This window comes from Corythoichthys intestinalis, chromosome 19 (genome assembly GCF_030265065.1).
Source record: "Corythoichthys intestinalis isolate RoL2023-P3 chromosome 19, ASM3026506v1, whole genome shotgun sequence".
Taxonomy (NCBI): Eukaryota; Metazoa; Chordata; class Actinopteri; order Syngnathiformes; family Syngnathidae; genus Corythoichthys; species Corythoichthys intestinalis.
The window spans coordinates 4,321,461-4,338,373 of NC_080413.1; the positions used below are offsets into that span (position 1 = coordinate 4,321,461).

The window sequence follows — 16,913 nt, forward strand, 5'->3', positions numbered from 1 at the left end:
TAGTCTTTTAGTGAATGTAGTTAGCGACCGCCTGATGTAAACAGAGCTTTTCCGGTGAAAATTCTTGTGAATAATGCTTAAATCCTCGAATTCTTTATAGATATTGACGTAAAACAGCCTCGATTCTTGGTTAAGAGCAAAAAAAATGTGCCGTTAGCGTCTATTTTACGTAAATATGTCGAAGTACAATCCTAGTCTGTTAGTGAATGTAGCTAGCGGCCGCCTGATGTAAACGAAGCTTTTCTGGTGAAGATTCTTGGGAATAAATGCTTAAATCTCCGAATTATTTATAGATATGGACGTAGAACAGTCTTGATTCTTGGTTAAAAGCAAAACAAAACCGTACAGTTAGCTTTTATTTTACGTAAATATGTCGAAGTACAATGCTAGCCTGTTAGTGAATGTAGCTCGCGGCCGCCTGTAGTAAACAGAGCTTTTCCGGTGAAAATTCTTGTGAATAGATGCTTAAATCCCTTAATTCTTCATAAATATGGACGTAAAACAGTCTCGATTCGTGGTTAAAAGCAAAAAAGAAAACATGCAGTTGGCGTTTATTTTACGTAAATATGTCGATGTACAATGCTAGTCCGTAGTGAATGTAGGTAGCGGCCGCTTGATGTAAACAGAGCTTTTCCGCTGAAAATTCTTCTAAAAAATGCTTAAATCCTCGAATTCTTCATAGATATGGGCGTAAAACAGTCTCGATTCTTGGTTAAAAGCAAAAAAAAAAACAAAAAACCTGCAGTTAGCATTTATTTTATGTAAATATTGCGAACTATGATGCCAATGCAGTAGTGGCTAATTTCTCCCATTGATTTTTTTCACAAAGTTTCAAAATGCATGCATGGTATGAAAAAATATAATAATTACCTGAATAAAATGGTTAAACTACTATCTAGTTTTTTATTTTTATCGTAAGCATTCAAAAATAGTGAAAACAAGATCGTACAGTGAAAAATGAAACTCTTTCAATCGCCCATCATTAGCTTATTTCAGGATAGCTTTTTATCAACTGAGCCTGTTAAGAATGTTTCTATCGTCTGTTTTTACAAACAATTATCTGCTTGAATTAGTTCTTCATACACTCTTTTTAATTATTTTTTTTCTACTCGACACACAGGACGAGCTGGACCTCACCGAGAAGCACAGGGAAGCCATGTTCGCCCTGCCCGCTGAGAAGAAATGGCAGATCTACTGTAGTAAAAAGAAGGTACAGCAAACCAACAACACCCTATTTTCAATGGGAAAACGACCACCCGAAAACTACGTGTAACGGAAAATCTGCTTCCGCGGGTTTCCGCATTAGATCTCACCGTTACCACGGTCGCGTGCAATCGTTCCTGTTAGCTTTTGTGTGGTTGAGAACTCTAAAGACTCCCAGGCCGGCGCTCTGATGTTTGCACAGTCAATCCGCTTTTATCAATAATACGCAAACCGCGCTATGCCATCTGCTTTGACTTTCCCTTTTCACTCGTCACGAGCAGGAAAACATCACGCGCGAGCTTCCCGATTCTTTGTCAAGGCCGTAAGGTGAGCGTGTGGAGGATATCCTGTCTGGGATAATAAACGGACATGCTAGCAAGACCATTGACAATGATAGATGTCTACTCTGAATTGAAATGGGTTTATCGCTAGCAGCTAATGAGGTCATTATTAGGGATGTCCCAAAACTTTTTTGACTTGCAACACGATACGATTTCTTTCAAAATATATTTTGCCACTGTTGATCCAATCCAGAAAAAATAATGAAAAAATGTTACCAGTACATGACAAATCATATTTTTTGTATTAAAGTTTGAGCCTTGCTGGTACCTCCTCAAGAAATGACACAATAACGTTTGACAAGTGGTTTGATTTACAGCGGCAGCAATGTACCATGGTACTAAAACATTGAGATCGGATCCAATCTTGTGACCAAATCCGATAATGTCTCATACTACATAAACGGCTGTATCGGGTGCCGATACTGAGAAATTATATAGAAGTCAGTTGAATAATGTCAGTTTTAAGCAGTGTTTGTCAGTCTGTTTTAGCAAAAGCTGAATTATTAGGAGCCTAAAAATTTTACAAATCCTCATATTTGAGTATTGTTTTATTTCTTTTCCATTCTATTTAAATGTTTTAATTTTAAAAATGGGAAAAATCCATTTACCGTATTTTTCGGACTATAAGTCGCATTTTTTTTTTCATAGTTTGGCTGGGGGTGCGACTTATACTCAGGAGCGACTTATGTGTGAAATTATTAACACATTATGATATCATTTCACATGTTATTTTGTAGCGATGATGCCGATCGATCGGGTCCGATCACGTCATTTTCAAAGTATCGGAATCGGCAAAAAAATATCGGCCATGCCATTTTTAATATATATATATATATATTTTAATTAAATCGTTTTCTAATTGTATTTAACTTTACAGACATAATATGTTACACCCATCCAGAGTCTTTAGTTTTGGCTTAAGGTAGGGTCATCAAATTTATCCCGATAATGGCGGTTATTAAGTTTTTTAATAATGTATCACGTTAAAATATTTAACGCAATTAATGCATGCGCTGCACGACCCACTCACGCATTGTTGCGCTCAATCTGTAATGGCGCCGTTTTACCTATATAGAGAGATAAAAGGCAGCGTAAAATGAGTAGAGTGAATTTTGGCAGCCTTTGGAGCCTTTTTTTAAATGGCTAAAGCCTTACAATCCTTCTCTCCACGATTAGAAATATCGTGGGAAGCAATGTGGGGAAGCAAGGTAGCAATTGATCTTTATCTTAACACCTTATGTTATTTCCCAACGCAGAGAAGATATATCAATTGGTAGCACTACGCACAGTCATGGTTCCACTTCCCATCATGCATTTGGGCATGGCTACAGTATCATTTACTGAAAGCTCAACAAATACACTAGATGGCAATACAATATACAAAGTCACAAGTCTTTCTATCCGTGGATCCCTCTCACAGAAAGAATGTTAATGATGCAAATGCCATCTTGAGGATTTATTGTCATAATAAACAAATACAGTACTTATGTACTGTATGTTGAATGTATATATTCGTCCGAGTTTTATTCATTTTTTTCTTAATGCATTGCCAAGAGGTGAATTTGACACCCCAAGTACGATCGTGTGCTTTCAGCTTGTTTTGTTTAGATGCATACTGGCACAACGTACAAAAAATGCCTTAATAAAATACTTAAACATCATAATATTAAATAAATGTGGTTTAAATACGCTACGTGACTAATATGATCAACAGAACAACAATCTGCTTTAAAGCTACCACACGAAAACAATGCTTAAAAGTATGAGAAGGAAACACATGCAAAAAGTATTTTGAAGCAAAGAAAAGGTAATAAAAGATGCAATTAAAAACACCGATGGTTGCATGTGTAAGACGTCTTGCCGCGTAGAAGGAATTGCAGAACACCGGTGTGTTCATGTAGTTTGTAGTTTGTCTAGTGACAGTGACAGCTGCGGACTCCGCACTGTCGCTGCACGCAGGTAGCGTTCAAGACCAAACGGTTTAATAACACTAACCAACACCACAAAGACCAGATTATTTTTTTCCCATCGATAGTATGTGTATTGTTTATCAATCTATTAGATGCAATCAGTAACAAGTCCTCAAATGAAAACCAACTAATCTGTTACGGTCGGCGAATATGGATGCAAGCAGACAACAATAACAGAGGGATTGCCTAAAAGGGTTTATTGAACACACAGAAAACACGCGGTCGCGAAAAGGGAGACAAAAAACGGTCCGTGACAGAAGGCCAGGATCAATTTTAAAAAAAAATTTTTTAAAACACACTCACACACAGGGAAAACCGCTGTGAGAGGCAGACGAACGGGGGAAAAAACCAAGGCAAGAATGCAACCACAAACTGTCAAATAGCAGGAAGTCAATATCTTGGCAAGCCGCCTAGGATCGGTTTAAAGACACTGCTGATGAGTTGGAATTCAATGCAGGTACGACGTCTGGAACTCATCCCACAGCTCTGTAACAAAACAATCTAGCAGCAGAATGTAACAAAATCATGCCAGTCGTCAAACTAGCTTCGGTTGCTAGCTAGCACAGCTATTCTGCCAGTCCAGTCCAACCGTGTCATCACCCCTGGTATGCATTGCGCGCTTAAAACATGGCGTCCTCCGTAAGTCAAAACATGTACTAAATATTATAGATTTTGAAATTAATGACAATAATATATGTGTTTCTAATAAACATATTTTAGTAAAAGAGAACAATTGTGGCTTATCAGAGCCTAAAAGTCTGTGGTTCCTTTTAAATTTTTTTATTTATTTTAAATTTAAATTGGGGAAAGAAAAATTAGTAAATATTCCCCAACAATCATCATTTTTATTTTTCGAATTTCATTAAAACTTTAATTTAGTGATAAAATTGTAGTGTCACAGACCAAAAACAATGTAATGGTGGGCCGGATCCGACCCGTAGGCCTCGAATTTGTTACCTGTGACTTCAAATATTTGATTACTTGCACTTTTTTTTTTACTATTTGAAACTGTTTTGCAGATTATTTATTGCAGCCCACACTTACAATACGTATTGTATTCGTAGAGTAATTGTTCTAGTGGTTAGCAAAAGTACAGCAAATTCATAGAATGAAGCCATTAAGCTGAAGATGTCATGAAATAGGAAAAAAAAATTACAAAGGAAGCCCATACGTCAACCGTCGCAAATAAATCATTCAACGGCGTTTGTGTCAATTCCAAATATTAATCTTTGACGACGTCGGTGATAAAAATGTCAATCCCACCGTAAATCCGAGGCAAGACATCCTGACTTTACTTTAGTCAAGCTGTAAAAACACTGGACACAAAGTTCCCATCACGTATCTTGGTAGTCTTTTATTAAACGCCCGACCTGTTTTGAATTAGAGATGACGCTGACCTCATCAGGACTATTTTCTCAGGCTGCGCTATGCTAGTATGTTCTCATTGGCGAGAACGTTGACGTCTATCGCCGTCAATGGAAGTGAAAGTGTTAAGTTTGGATGCATTTTCAGATGAATGAGCCCTGAGGAGTCATGAAATTGAACATAAGTGAGCACGGAATATAAAGACGTTTTCCTCCTCAGTTGTCTGCACAGGAAATTAGAGCGGAAATATTGTTCCCTAATGCTACTTTTTTATTAGCGGCGCACCTACGTGTATTGTTAGAACCTTACACAGACGTACTGTACATACGGTCCACCCTCGTTTATCGTTCCAGACCTGCCAAATTTTACACAAATGCCAAGTTATGGAACTTTTTTAATCCATGAGTGAAATGTACAATAGTGAAGAAAAGTTTAAAAGTCATTTTTGTTGGTGTCATTTTTCCAAAACCTGGCGTTTTGAACAGGGGTGTGTAGACTTTTTCGAATCTTATATTCATTTAAATTCAGTAGGAAGTAGAGCAGCAATTTTTTTTGTCTTTTTAATCAATAAAATACATCCAAATTTTAAGTTTTAACACATTTTAACAGTAAATGTATTTTTTTAAATATATTTTGTTCATAAAAAATATACTGTGATATATAAATTAAAATACAGTAGAGTGATACCTCAGCTCACGAACATAATTGGTTCCCAGAAAGTGTGTGTGAGGCGAAAAGTTCGTCTTCCGAACATTTATTTCCCATAAGAAACCATTAAAATGAGAATAATCCGTTCCCAGGTCCCCATAAACATAATTTTCTACTAAATAAGCCTTAAAACCACACAAAAATATACCTTATTTTATGTATAAAAAATGTGCTATTGTATTATAATTAAAGAAATAAACTGTACTGTATAATAAAGTCGTTTTATTTACCTTTGTGATGGTAGTTGATGGCTTGATGGAATGGAGTGGGAGGAGGAGGGAGGGAGGGAGGGAGTTACTGTTTGGAAGGAGAGTGTTACCGGCAAAGTGCGCAGTTAGCGTAGACTCCACTGCTGTGCCCCCCACATGCTTTTGGTTGTTAATAAAAGTGCCCACAAAAAGCCATCCGACGCCTCTGGGTGTTTGTATGCACGCCGCCACCTTTCTGGAGAGGAAATCAGGCGAACCGAAGACAACCGATGACAACGAGCCAACGTGACTCGCCGAACACCGGTCCACTTCTCACGACGGTGGGAAGCTGAAAGCACCGCCAATTACCAGTCGAGGGCGAATTGGTAACACGAGTCACCTTCCATAAGGACTGTAGGTAACTCTTTTTCGGTCCCATAATAGCAAAAGTACACTCAATATGGTCCAAAATGTCTATCAAACACAAACCACGTCCGCACTCAACGAAAGGGAGGGGACAAACTGGGACGCCGTGAGCGTGCGTCAGCTTCTCGTGGCGCTGTTCGTCCGCCGAAAACTAGTTCGTCAGCAGAGACTATATGCTTGCGAATTTAATGTTCTTGAGGCGAAAAGTTCGTGAGTTTAAGCGTTCGTGAGCTGAGGTATCACTGTATATCATTAATATATAACGTTACAAATACAAAAATGAATACAAATATTATCAGTATATTATTAGAAAAGTTTGAAAAAATAAAATTAGAATATTTACAATTGAGAAGCTTAAAGTTTTTAAAATATTTTCTGATTAAGATGTTTTTTTCTTAATAAAAATTAAATATTTTATTTTTTTAATAAAAATTAATTATTTTACAAACTGAAAAATAAGTTACTTTAAAAATAATTTATATTTTTTTTATTATTAGTCAATTTTTATATATGAAATGAACATACTTTAAAAGTGAAGAAAAAAGAATATTGTTTTTTGTGTTTCTATCTTAAAATGTAAATAAATAAAAACAAAAAATTAAGACTGTAGAGGCAAAAAAAATTACATTTTCTTAATAAAGAAATATCCTAATAAAAAGATTTTTTTTTTAATTAAAATTCTTTTTTTAATCCAAAAAATAAGTCCAAAGGAAGTATTCATATTTTTTTTTTCCATTATATAATATATTTTTTAAATAAATAAAATGAACATTCATGTTTTAATGAAATATTTTTTTTTTTTGTGTGTGTTTTTATTAAAAAATGTTATAAAATAAGAATTTATTTATTATTTTTTTTTTTTTAAATACGATTTGGACAATTTTTAGGTTAACAATGTCTCAAATCAGTTAACTAACAATCAAAACATATGTCAATTAGTTTGATAATTGATCATTTATTGATGAATGTATTATTCAGAGCTGCTCTACTGTTATCTCCCGCCATTTCACCCAACGATTTTTCGCGTCCCAGATAGTGGCCTCATTTTATCACTATCAACTTCCCAAAATAGCTCCATATGACACTTTTGGAAATCAAGCAGGAATGTGTGTTCGCTGCTGCTGCTGGTGACTGAGTCGTCGATAAAGCTGACTCAGCTTCCAAAACTGGCCGACGCCCAAACTGATAAATGCATCGCTCGTCCAGAGCAAACAGGAAAAGCTTGGCTTGTCACATGAACCGACATTATAAAGATCACAATCTTGTTTTGAAACATATGCTTCGTTTGTTTAGTGCGGAATTACCTGAACTAAACCACATTGCAGACCTTTGGGAGTTTCCTTTTCAACGATTTGTCTTCTCACTATGACTCGTTCTTGTTGTTTCTTCCCTTAAATAACTTGATTACTAAAGCGTTTCTGATGTGTGAAAGTATATTACACCGGAATACACTCCCTACGTACTGAGAGTGTTAAAAATACAGTACATCATATTAGATGTCTAATCTATTTTGACTACGAGAGCGAATGATCGCTTCATTTCATACTAAGAACATATCATGCAAGATTGATAATAATCCCTGTATTCATTCTTGAGTTATTGAAAATATTCCTTTTCTGACCTCTGTGACCTTTGACCTCATTACCCCAAACTGTATTCACTTCCCTTGTTTCATATTACAAACCTACCCTGCAAATTTGATAATAATCCCTGTATTCATTCTTGAGTTGCAAAAAAAAAAAAAAAATCATTTTCTGAACTCTGTGACCTTTGCCCTCATGACCCCAAAATTTATTCACTAATCACCTCGTCCATTTCATATTACAAACTGTATACTGCAAGTTTGATAATAACCCCTTTGGACGTTCTTTAGTTATCATGTATTTCCTTGTCTGACCTTTGACCTCATGACCCCAAAATTTAATCATCTAATCTAGGGCAGCAGCTATCGATTATTTGAGTGGTCGATAAATCTAGCAACGATTTAGTTTGAATAATCAGGTAATCTGATTAGGAACATGTAATGCATTCCAGAATAAATTTTAGATGTAAATCAAAGGCTTGCTAATATTGCACTTTCAAAAGAGAGTTTAAATGCGAATAAAACATAAAATTCCAGAGTGTTTCTTCAAACTATGCAAAATTGCACTTTCATTTAAAATTAAATTAAAATACCTAAGCTTAGCCTCAAACGGTTTTAAAAAAATGAAGGTCTAAGTGCAACAAGAGAACATTTGGCTAACTTGCATAGCGAAAGTCCACTAGCTTAAAGTGCCTGTGACAGGATAAACAAATCTTAAATCTCATTATTACGTGAATTAAAATGATATTTTGAGACAATTCGACTATATAAAACAATTTGGCAACGCGCAGATGATGAGAAATTAGTCTTTTAATATGCCGTTTAGCCCCGCCTGTCATTATAGCGCTCTAGCATCCCCAGCTGAGTGATGACTTTGGCAGAGTAACGATTTTAGCTGATTTAGGGGCAGTTTACATGGCGTCTCTGCGACACAAAGACGCAATGACTGAGTAGCGGACTCGCCTCGCATGCATTTGGTGTCAGCGAAGACGAAAAATTCTGAATCCTGCCTCCAAAGTGGAAGAATCCAATTGCGGGGGATCTAGGGGGCTTCCTCGGCATGCATATTAAAGACTCCCGCGGCGCGAGACCGCGCCGACAACGTTAGCACTTGTACACGTCACATTGGGCGTGCGCAGCGGTGCTACCAAACATTAAAAACACCAAATATGGCAGAATATCGGCTTTAATTTACTGTTTTAATAAATTAAAATATGTAGAATGTTTTCATTTTTGTGCCTTTTTGAACAAAAGAAAAATGCCATTGCTTCGAGTGGGCGGGCATATTTTTTTCCTGGCTGAGGGAGCTTGGTGGGGTCAAAGTGCATCATTCTCTGTCGCTCTGTAAATCTGCACCGCCCCCTAGGGCCTGGCATGAATACTACGTTGTTTTCATGCGGAATTGCGACATTGTTCGAATGGAGACGCAAATGCAAATTTGAAATTTTTCTTACTCTCGGAGAGTCATCATGTAAATGGCCCTTTAGAATTCAGCCCATTGAGGGGGAAGATTCAGAACAAGGAACAAGAGCAGCAAAATGTCATAATTGTTGTAATCTCTCTACTCCTATATTTTTACAGGAATTTTTTGTTTCGAAGTATTTTCCCCAATTGTTAAGTAAATGGTGTATGGTCATGACAAATAACAGTCGTGTGCTAAATGGAATATGAAATATTAGAAATGCATCCAAGCGGTCCATTTCATTCAGGTGCATAAATGCCGCTTGAAATATTAAATAAACACGCTTTTTGCTGTCATAGGGACTTTGTCTGACACCCACAATGAGACATTAACTCGCAAAAAAATAGGAAGTGTTCCCAGCACTTAATAAAGACTCTCCAAATTCCACTTGGCACAAACGGCGGGTTGGCCCTCACCTCCTTTAAAAACGGCACTTTTTCCACAGGAGGTGCTTTATGAACTGCCGTCCAATTAGTGTGCGCGCCTTAACGGCGCATGAAGTCAATTCTCCCTCAATCGGTGGCCCAAATGTTGGATTAAAACTCGGCGGGAGGTGTGTCCTCAATCCGGAGTAACTAATCTTCAAAATTTCTTCACAGAAACTGGGCTGCTTAACTCACTTACTAAATATTATCTCCATCTCAAAATGATGTTTCATGTTCACGTCTTTGTCCACCCTTGTGTTTTCCAGGAACAAGAGGAGAACAAGAGTGCGACGAGTTGGCCGGAATACTACATCGATCAACTCAACTCCATGGCAGCTGTAAGTCATTAAACTGCTTGTAAAATAGCTTGTAAAGCCTTTGAGGTTTCTTACAATTTCCCCTGGTTTTATTGAATTAGTTTTCCTTCCTTTTTTGCTCAAATTAACTGTACATTGACGGCGATAGACGTCCAATCCGTTTGAACTGAGAGGGTGACAGCGAATGAACGTTCGTTCATTCGCTGACACCCTCTCAGTTCAAACAGATTGGACGTTTTCTAGCAATAAACTCATTAGATTAATTCATTATAGCAGAAGGATGATTTGACGCCACATGATTGGACGTCTATTGCCGTCAATGGCAGCTGATGGGTTCATGTAATTTTATTTGGGTCATGTAGAGAAAGACACTTCTGGCCTTGGAGAAGGAAGATGAGGAGGAGAGGAATAAAACCATTGAGAGTTTGAAGACTGCGCTCAGGACTCAACCAATGAGGTGACCCAATACTCTCGTTTTAAGTCCTGTCTTGCTGTATTTTCTTTCATTTTATTTTGACATTACCTGTCCTGTTCAGTTTTTTCGACACGGAAAATAAAAATCTGAGTGTCATTATGGTCTGAACAGTTTGAATTTATCACAGGGGAGTTTGACGTTCTCCCATTGTGGTTGTTCATTATGTTTCATTTATCAGGACAGAAAGGAAGGAAGCAGACAGAAGAGAAGAAGAACAAACAACAACAAAAATTATTATACTAGATCGGGTCCGATCACGTCATTTTCAAAGTATCGTAATCGACAAAAAAATATCGGCCATGCCTTTTTTTAATATATATACGTATATTTTTTAATTAAATCATTTTCTAATTGTATTTAACGTTACAGACATAATATGTTACACTCACCCAGAGTCTTTAGTTTACGTAGGCTTAAGGTAGGGTTATCAAATTTATCCCAATAATGGCAGTAATTAATTTTTTAAAAAATGTATCACGTTAAAATATTTAACACAATTAAGGCATGTGCTGCACGACCCACTCACGCATTGTCGCATTCAATCTGTAATGGCGCAGTTTTACCTATATATAGAGCTAAAAGGCAGCGTAAAATGAGTAGAGTGAAATTTGGCAGCCTTTGGAGCCTTTTTTTAACTGGCTAAAGCTTTACAATCCCTCTCCCTACGATAAGAATTATCGTCGGAAGCAATGCGGGGAAGCAAAGTAGCACTTGATCTTTTTCTTAACACCTTGTTATTTGCCAACGCAGAGAAGATATATGAATTGGTAGCACTACGCACAGTCATGGTTCCACTTCCCATCATGCATTTGGCCATGGCTACAGTATCATTTACTGAAAGCTCAACAAATACACTAGATGGCAATATTTAGTCACAATACAAAGTCACAAGTATTTCTATCCATGGATCCCTCTTACAGAAAGAATGTTAATAATGTAAATGCCATCTTGAGGATTTATTGTCATAATAAACAAATACAGTACTTATGTACTGTATGTTGAATGTATATATTCGTCCGAATTTTAGTCGTTTTTTTCTTAATGCATTGCCAAAATGTGTATGATCGGGAAAAATTATCGGGAATGATTGGAATTGAATCGGGAGCAAAAAAAAAGCAATCGGATCGGGAAATATCGGGATCGGCAGATACTCAAACTAAAACGTTCGGGATCGGATCGGGAGCAAAAAAACATGATCGGAACAACCCTACTAATGAACATAGTGGTGCTATCGTTGTCTTGCTTTATTTATTTATTTTTTTAAAGAAAAAAAACTATTGTAGTATTAGGCCTTTTTAAACGAATATTTTAAGAGGTAACTATATTATTTTTATTTAGTATTTTTTAACTGCTTTTGGTCTGAAATTAGGACCTTTTTCTACAACTTCTTACTCGCACTAGATTTTGTTTTGAATTTTCTTTGACATTTTTATATATTCTTATATGTACAGTGACAGTAGTTTTTTTACTCTGTTTTTAAATATAACAAACCACATGTTATTCATACATGGATTTTTTTTCATTTAACTTTTTTATATATATGTAAATGTATTTTTTCTACTTTTTATTTCTAAATCAAGACTTTATTCCTCCCATATTACAACATTTTATTCATACTGGGATTTATTTTGTGTTTGTTTTTGAGTTCTTTTTTTCCATTTTCCATTTTTTTTAGCTCGACTATACGACGCTGGAGTCTCATCCGCCATTTTGTCTCCAGTTGTTTATTTTTTTCTAATCACATAAACAGTACCTTATTGTACCTCACAGTATCTTTTTTTTTTTTTGTACTTTATCGATATTGAAACGTGAAGCTGTTCAGCTTGACGAACAGCAAACAAAGTAATTGTGCATTTTGAAGCTTTTTACTTCCTTCACTTTTGACAGTTTGTAAAGTTGTAACACACGTACAGTATTTACATGTCTGTTCAAAATGACATACATTTTAACAATTAAACACTTGACACAAAACAATTGGTGTTCAAATGTCGATCTAGTCTGATCAATATGTAAATTTAGTAGATTAAATTTGCCTGACTTGCCAAACAAAAGTCCGCTAGCTTAAATGCCACAAATGCTAACGTATGTACATTTCTCATTGCAAACCGCTCACATGTAACTCCACAAACTATATCAGTAAACTTAATTGCAAATGCATACAAAAACATATATTAGTTGAAACAACTTACAGCCTTATGTGGGCGCAGCTATCTTTTAGTCATATAAGGCGAAAGTCCAGCCAGACTCAAAGCTGCCACCAGAGGGCAGTGTATCCTCCATCATGAAAGAAAATACAATACTTTTGGACTTTTTGGATAGTTATTTTGGGGTACTTAAAGGGTTAATTCCAATTCACGCGGATATTCGGGTTATGTCGCCAGTTTAGGAACGGAACTTGTTCGTCCCCTATATTTTAAAACTGTTTTCATTAGGGCTGTCAAACTGTTAAAATTTTTAATCGAGTTAATTACGGCTTAAAAATTAATTAATCGTAATTAATCGCAATTCAAACCATCTTTAAAATATGCCATATTTTTCTGTAAATTATTGTTGGAATGGAAAGATAAGACACAAGACGGATATACAGCATACATTCAACATATGGTCCATAAGTACTGTATTTGTTTATCATAACAATAAATCAACAAGATGGCATTAACATTATTAACATTCTGTTAAAGTGATCCATGAATAGACAGACTTGTAGCTCTTAAAAGATAAATGTTAGTACAAGTTATAGAAATTTTAAATTAAAACCCCTCTTAATGTATTCGTTTTAATAAAATTTTTTAAATTTCCAATCAAAAAATAAAGTAGTAGCCCGTCATTGTTGATGTCAATAATTACACAATGCTCATGGGTCGCACCCAATCACCAGCAGAGGGCGACAAAACTCCAAAAAACACAAGTAACAAGTGGAGATTACACTGTACTGTCATTTTAATCTGTTTGAGCGGGGCATGTGCGGTAATTGCGTCAAATATTTTAACGTGATTAATTTAAAAAATTAATTACTGCCCGTTAACGTGATAATTTTGACAGCCCTAGTTTTCATATATAGAGTGCACTAGTAGTAGGTGTAGTAGTAGGAGTTGTTGGGGTGGTATTATGCATCCACCAGATGAAGTTGAATTAAAGGGAATGTCTTGCCATGACATGATAATATTGATCAATATATAAGGCACACCGGATTATCAGGCATACTATCGGCTTTCGAGAAAATTGAAAGCTTTTAGGTGAGCCTTATAGTGCGGAAAATACGGTATACTTTAAAATTATATTATATTTTTACTGTCATAGCCACTTGTCCCTGTCATAATGACTTTATATTCGCACCGGGAAGCCAAACTAACATAAAATGCCACATTCGCAGGTTCGTGACCCGCTTCATCGACCTGGACGGTCTGACATGCATCCTGAACTTCCTGAAGAGCATGGACTACGAGACCACCGAGTCTCAGATCCACACGTCTCTGATCGGCTGCATCAAGGCGCTGATGAACAACTCGCAGGGCCGCGCCCACGTGCTCTCGCACACCGAGAGCATCAACATCATCGCCCAGAGTCTGGCCACAGAGAACGTCAAGACCAAAGTGGCCGTGCTAGAGATCATGGGCGCAGTTTGCCTGGTGCCCGGCGGACACCGAAAGATCTTGGAGGCCATGCTGCACTACCAGCGATTCGCCTGCGAGCGGACACGTTTTCAGGTGATGCCCGCGAACGCCCATTTTAGTGTGAAACGTGAAAACCTAGAACGCCCTGTCGCCCGCAGACGCTTATAAACGATCTGGACCGGAGCACGGGGCGCTACAGAGATGAAGTCAACTTGAAAACGGCCATCATGTCCTTTATTAATGCAGTGCTAAGTCAAGGCGCAGGAGAGGTGAGAAGGAGAAATTTGTAAATAATTGTCGTTGTCACATTTTTTTTTTTTTGTTTAAATAATTTTTTTTGTTCGGTTAAACAGACAAGTCTGGAGTTTCGTATCCATCTGCGATATGAGTTTTTAATGCTGGGGATTCAACCAGTGATTGATAAGCTTCGTTCTCATGAGAATTCCACGTTAGACAGGTGAGTTAAAAAAAAATCACATTTAACTTGAATTTCTCATTTTTTAATGTCCTAATAATAAAGGGGTTTAGGTCAGGTTATTTTCCCTTACTGTTTTTCACAAAAAGTAGAAAATTTAAATGTAGAGATTTTTTTTAAACCAGGAGCTCTGATTTCCTGAATGAGTTAAATATATATACAGTCATGTGAAGAAATTAGGACACCCAATGAAATATTCAGTTCTTTATTAAGAAATGTCCACATATCAATGTCTAATCTTGTTTTTCTTCATTGCTGGAAAAGAAAGTGATTTAATTGCACTCATTAAACCAAATATATGAACAAAAATGCACATTCTAACTGAGGAAAAAGTTAGGACACCCTACCACCTAATAACTAGTGTTTTGGCTGAAATAACTTCAGTGAGACGCTTTTTGTAGCCATCTACCAGTCTTTGACATCGGTCTGAAGAAAGTTTGCCCCACTCCTCAAGGCAGAATACTTTGAGCTGAGAGGTGTTTGAGGGGTTTCTTGCATGGACAGCCCGTTTCAATTCAACCAATGGGATTAAGAGCTGGGCTTTGACCCGGCCATTCCAGGACTCTCCATGTCTTCCTTTTCAACCATCCTTGGTGGATTTACTGCTATGTTTTGGGTCATTATCATGTTGCAGGGTCCAGTTTTGCTATGGCTTTATTTTTTCCCAGATAATCTCACATGTTCCTCAAGCACCCTCGGATACCATCATAGAATCCACCATGAATTCTATGATGGTGAGCTGTCCAGGTTCTGCTGCAGCAAAGCATGCTTCACAGTTGGTATGAGGTTCTTTTCCTGGAACGCAGTATTGGGTTGACGCCAAACATGTCCTCTGTTCTGGTGTCCAAATAATTCAATTCCAAAGAACATTATTCCAGAAGTCCTGGTCTTTGTCTGCATTCACTCTGGCAAACTTCAGTCTGGCTTTCATGTTCTTCTCGGAGAGCAAAGGTGTCCTCCTTGCACACCTCCAATGAAGGTTAAACTTGTAAAGTCTCTTTCTGATTGTAGAGGCATGCCCTTTCACATCAACAGTAGCAAGAGCCTGCTGTAGGTTTCGTGATGACATTTTAGGGTTTTTGGAGACTTCTTTTAGCACCTTGCGGTCTGCTCTCGGTGTGAACTTTCTTAGACGGCCTGACCTGGGCATGTTGGCACTTGTTTTGAATGTCTTCCACTTGTAGACTATTTTCCGGACAGTGGAATGGCTGATTTGATAATCTTTTGAGATAAAATCTTCTTTCTAAAGGCTTCAGACAGCTACTTTGATCGCACCATGGTGTTTTCTTTCACTTCAACAGTCAGGGGCACACCAAACTAAATGTGAGGTTTAAATAAGGCAAGCCTCCTCCAAAACACTGGGTAATGATGCTCTAATCGTGTGCATCCGTATGATACTCCTGTGTGTGATTTTAGCCATTTAAAGTGGGATTGAATGTGGGGTGTCCTAATTTATTCCTTAACAGAAATTGCATTTTACAGAAAGTTATAAAAAAAAACAATTATTTTTTTCAGTTTTGTTCAGTTCTATTACTTGAATCTCTCGATTGTTAAAACTGATATTAAATATCCATAGGGTGTCCAAATTTTTTCACATGACTGTATGTGAGTCGCTAGGAGACCCAGTATCACTGTAGTTCACCTGATATTATTATTTTGTTTGTAATTTTAGGCTTTTCTTTGTATGTGTTGTTGTAAATTGATTCTGTCAATAAAACCGACCCAACCAAAAAGTAGTGAAACATGGAAAAATTCATTAAATGTCTGCATTCATTTCCATGGGAAAATTAACTCATAATACAAGTGTTGACAGAACGTACTTGTATTTTTTCCCCACCCCCCTCGCAGGCATTTAGACTACTTCGAAATGCTTCGGAACGACGATGAGCTGGCTCTGTCGAAGCGTTTTGAGTCGGTGAGAATCAAACGCGCCGTTCGGGTGTCTGAACGGCATCGGCGGACTGGATTCTTTTTTCTTTTCAGGTCCACATCGACACCAAAAGTGCCACCCAAGTGTTCGACCTCATCCGCAAAAAGATGAACCACACCGACGCGTACCCCCACTTTATGTCCGTCCTCCATCACTGCCTCCTCATGCCACGTAGGTCAAATTTAAACCTATAGAGACTGAATATTCACTGTAGGGCTGCCACAAACAATTATTGTGATGATTCACGAATCGTTTTGCTACGTGTCAACTAATTGGCTGTGTATAAATGACATTATTTACGGTTATGTAACTCATGGCTTCACGTTTGAGCTGGAAATGTGCATTGGAAGTGAAAACAATGCGCAGAGAAAAGTTGAATTATGACTACTGTACAACTACGTAACTGGATTTTTTTTTTTTTTTTAAGTAATA

The 16,913-nt window shown here is 37.1% G+C and overlaps 1 protein-coding gene across 8 annotated transcripts in view; it reads left to right on the forward strand.

The window, feature by feature from the left end:
* LOC130907290 (disheveled-associated activator of morphogenesis 1-like) overlaps nucleotides 1-16,913 on the forward strand; it is a 100,134-nt gene that overhangs the window by 63,103 nt on the left and 20,118 nt on the right. For all 8 annotated transcript variants that reach the window (XM_057822179.1, XM_057822180.1, XM_057822182.1 and 5 more), the window contains 8 exons: nucleotides 1,121-1,210; nucleotides 9,937-10,008; nucleotides 10,350-10,444; nucleotides 13,836-14,169; nucleotides 14,235-14,345; nucleotides 14,430-14,533; nucleotides 16,400-16,466; nucleotides 16,535-16,652. In XM_057822179.1, coding sequence (XP_057678162.1) covers nucleotides 1,121-1,210; nucleotides 9,937-10,008; nucleotides 10,350-10,444; nucleotides 13,836-14,169; nucleotides 14,235-14,345; nucleotides 14,430-14,533; nucleotides 16,400-16,466; nucleotides 16,535-16,652 — 991 coding nt within the window. The remainder of the gene's footprint in view (nucleotides 1-1,120; nucleotides 1,211-9,936; nucleotides 10,009-10,349; nucleotides 10,445-13,835; nucleotides 14,170-14,234; nucleotides 14,346-14,429; nucleotides 14,534-16,399; nucleotides 16,467-16,534; nucleotides 16,653-16,913) is intronic.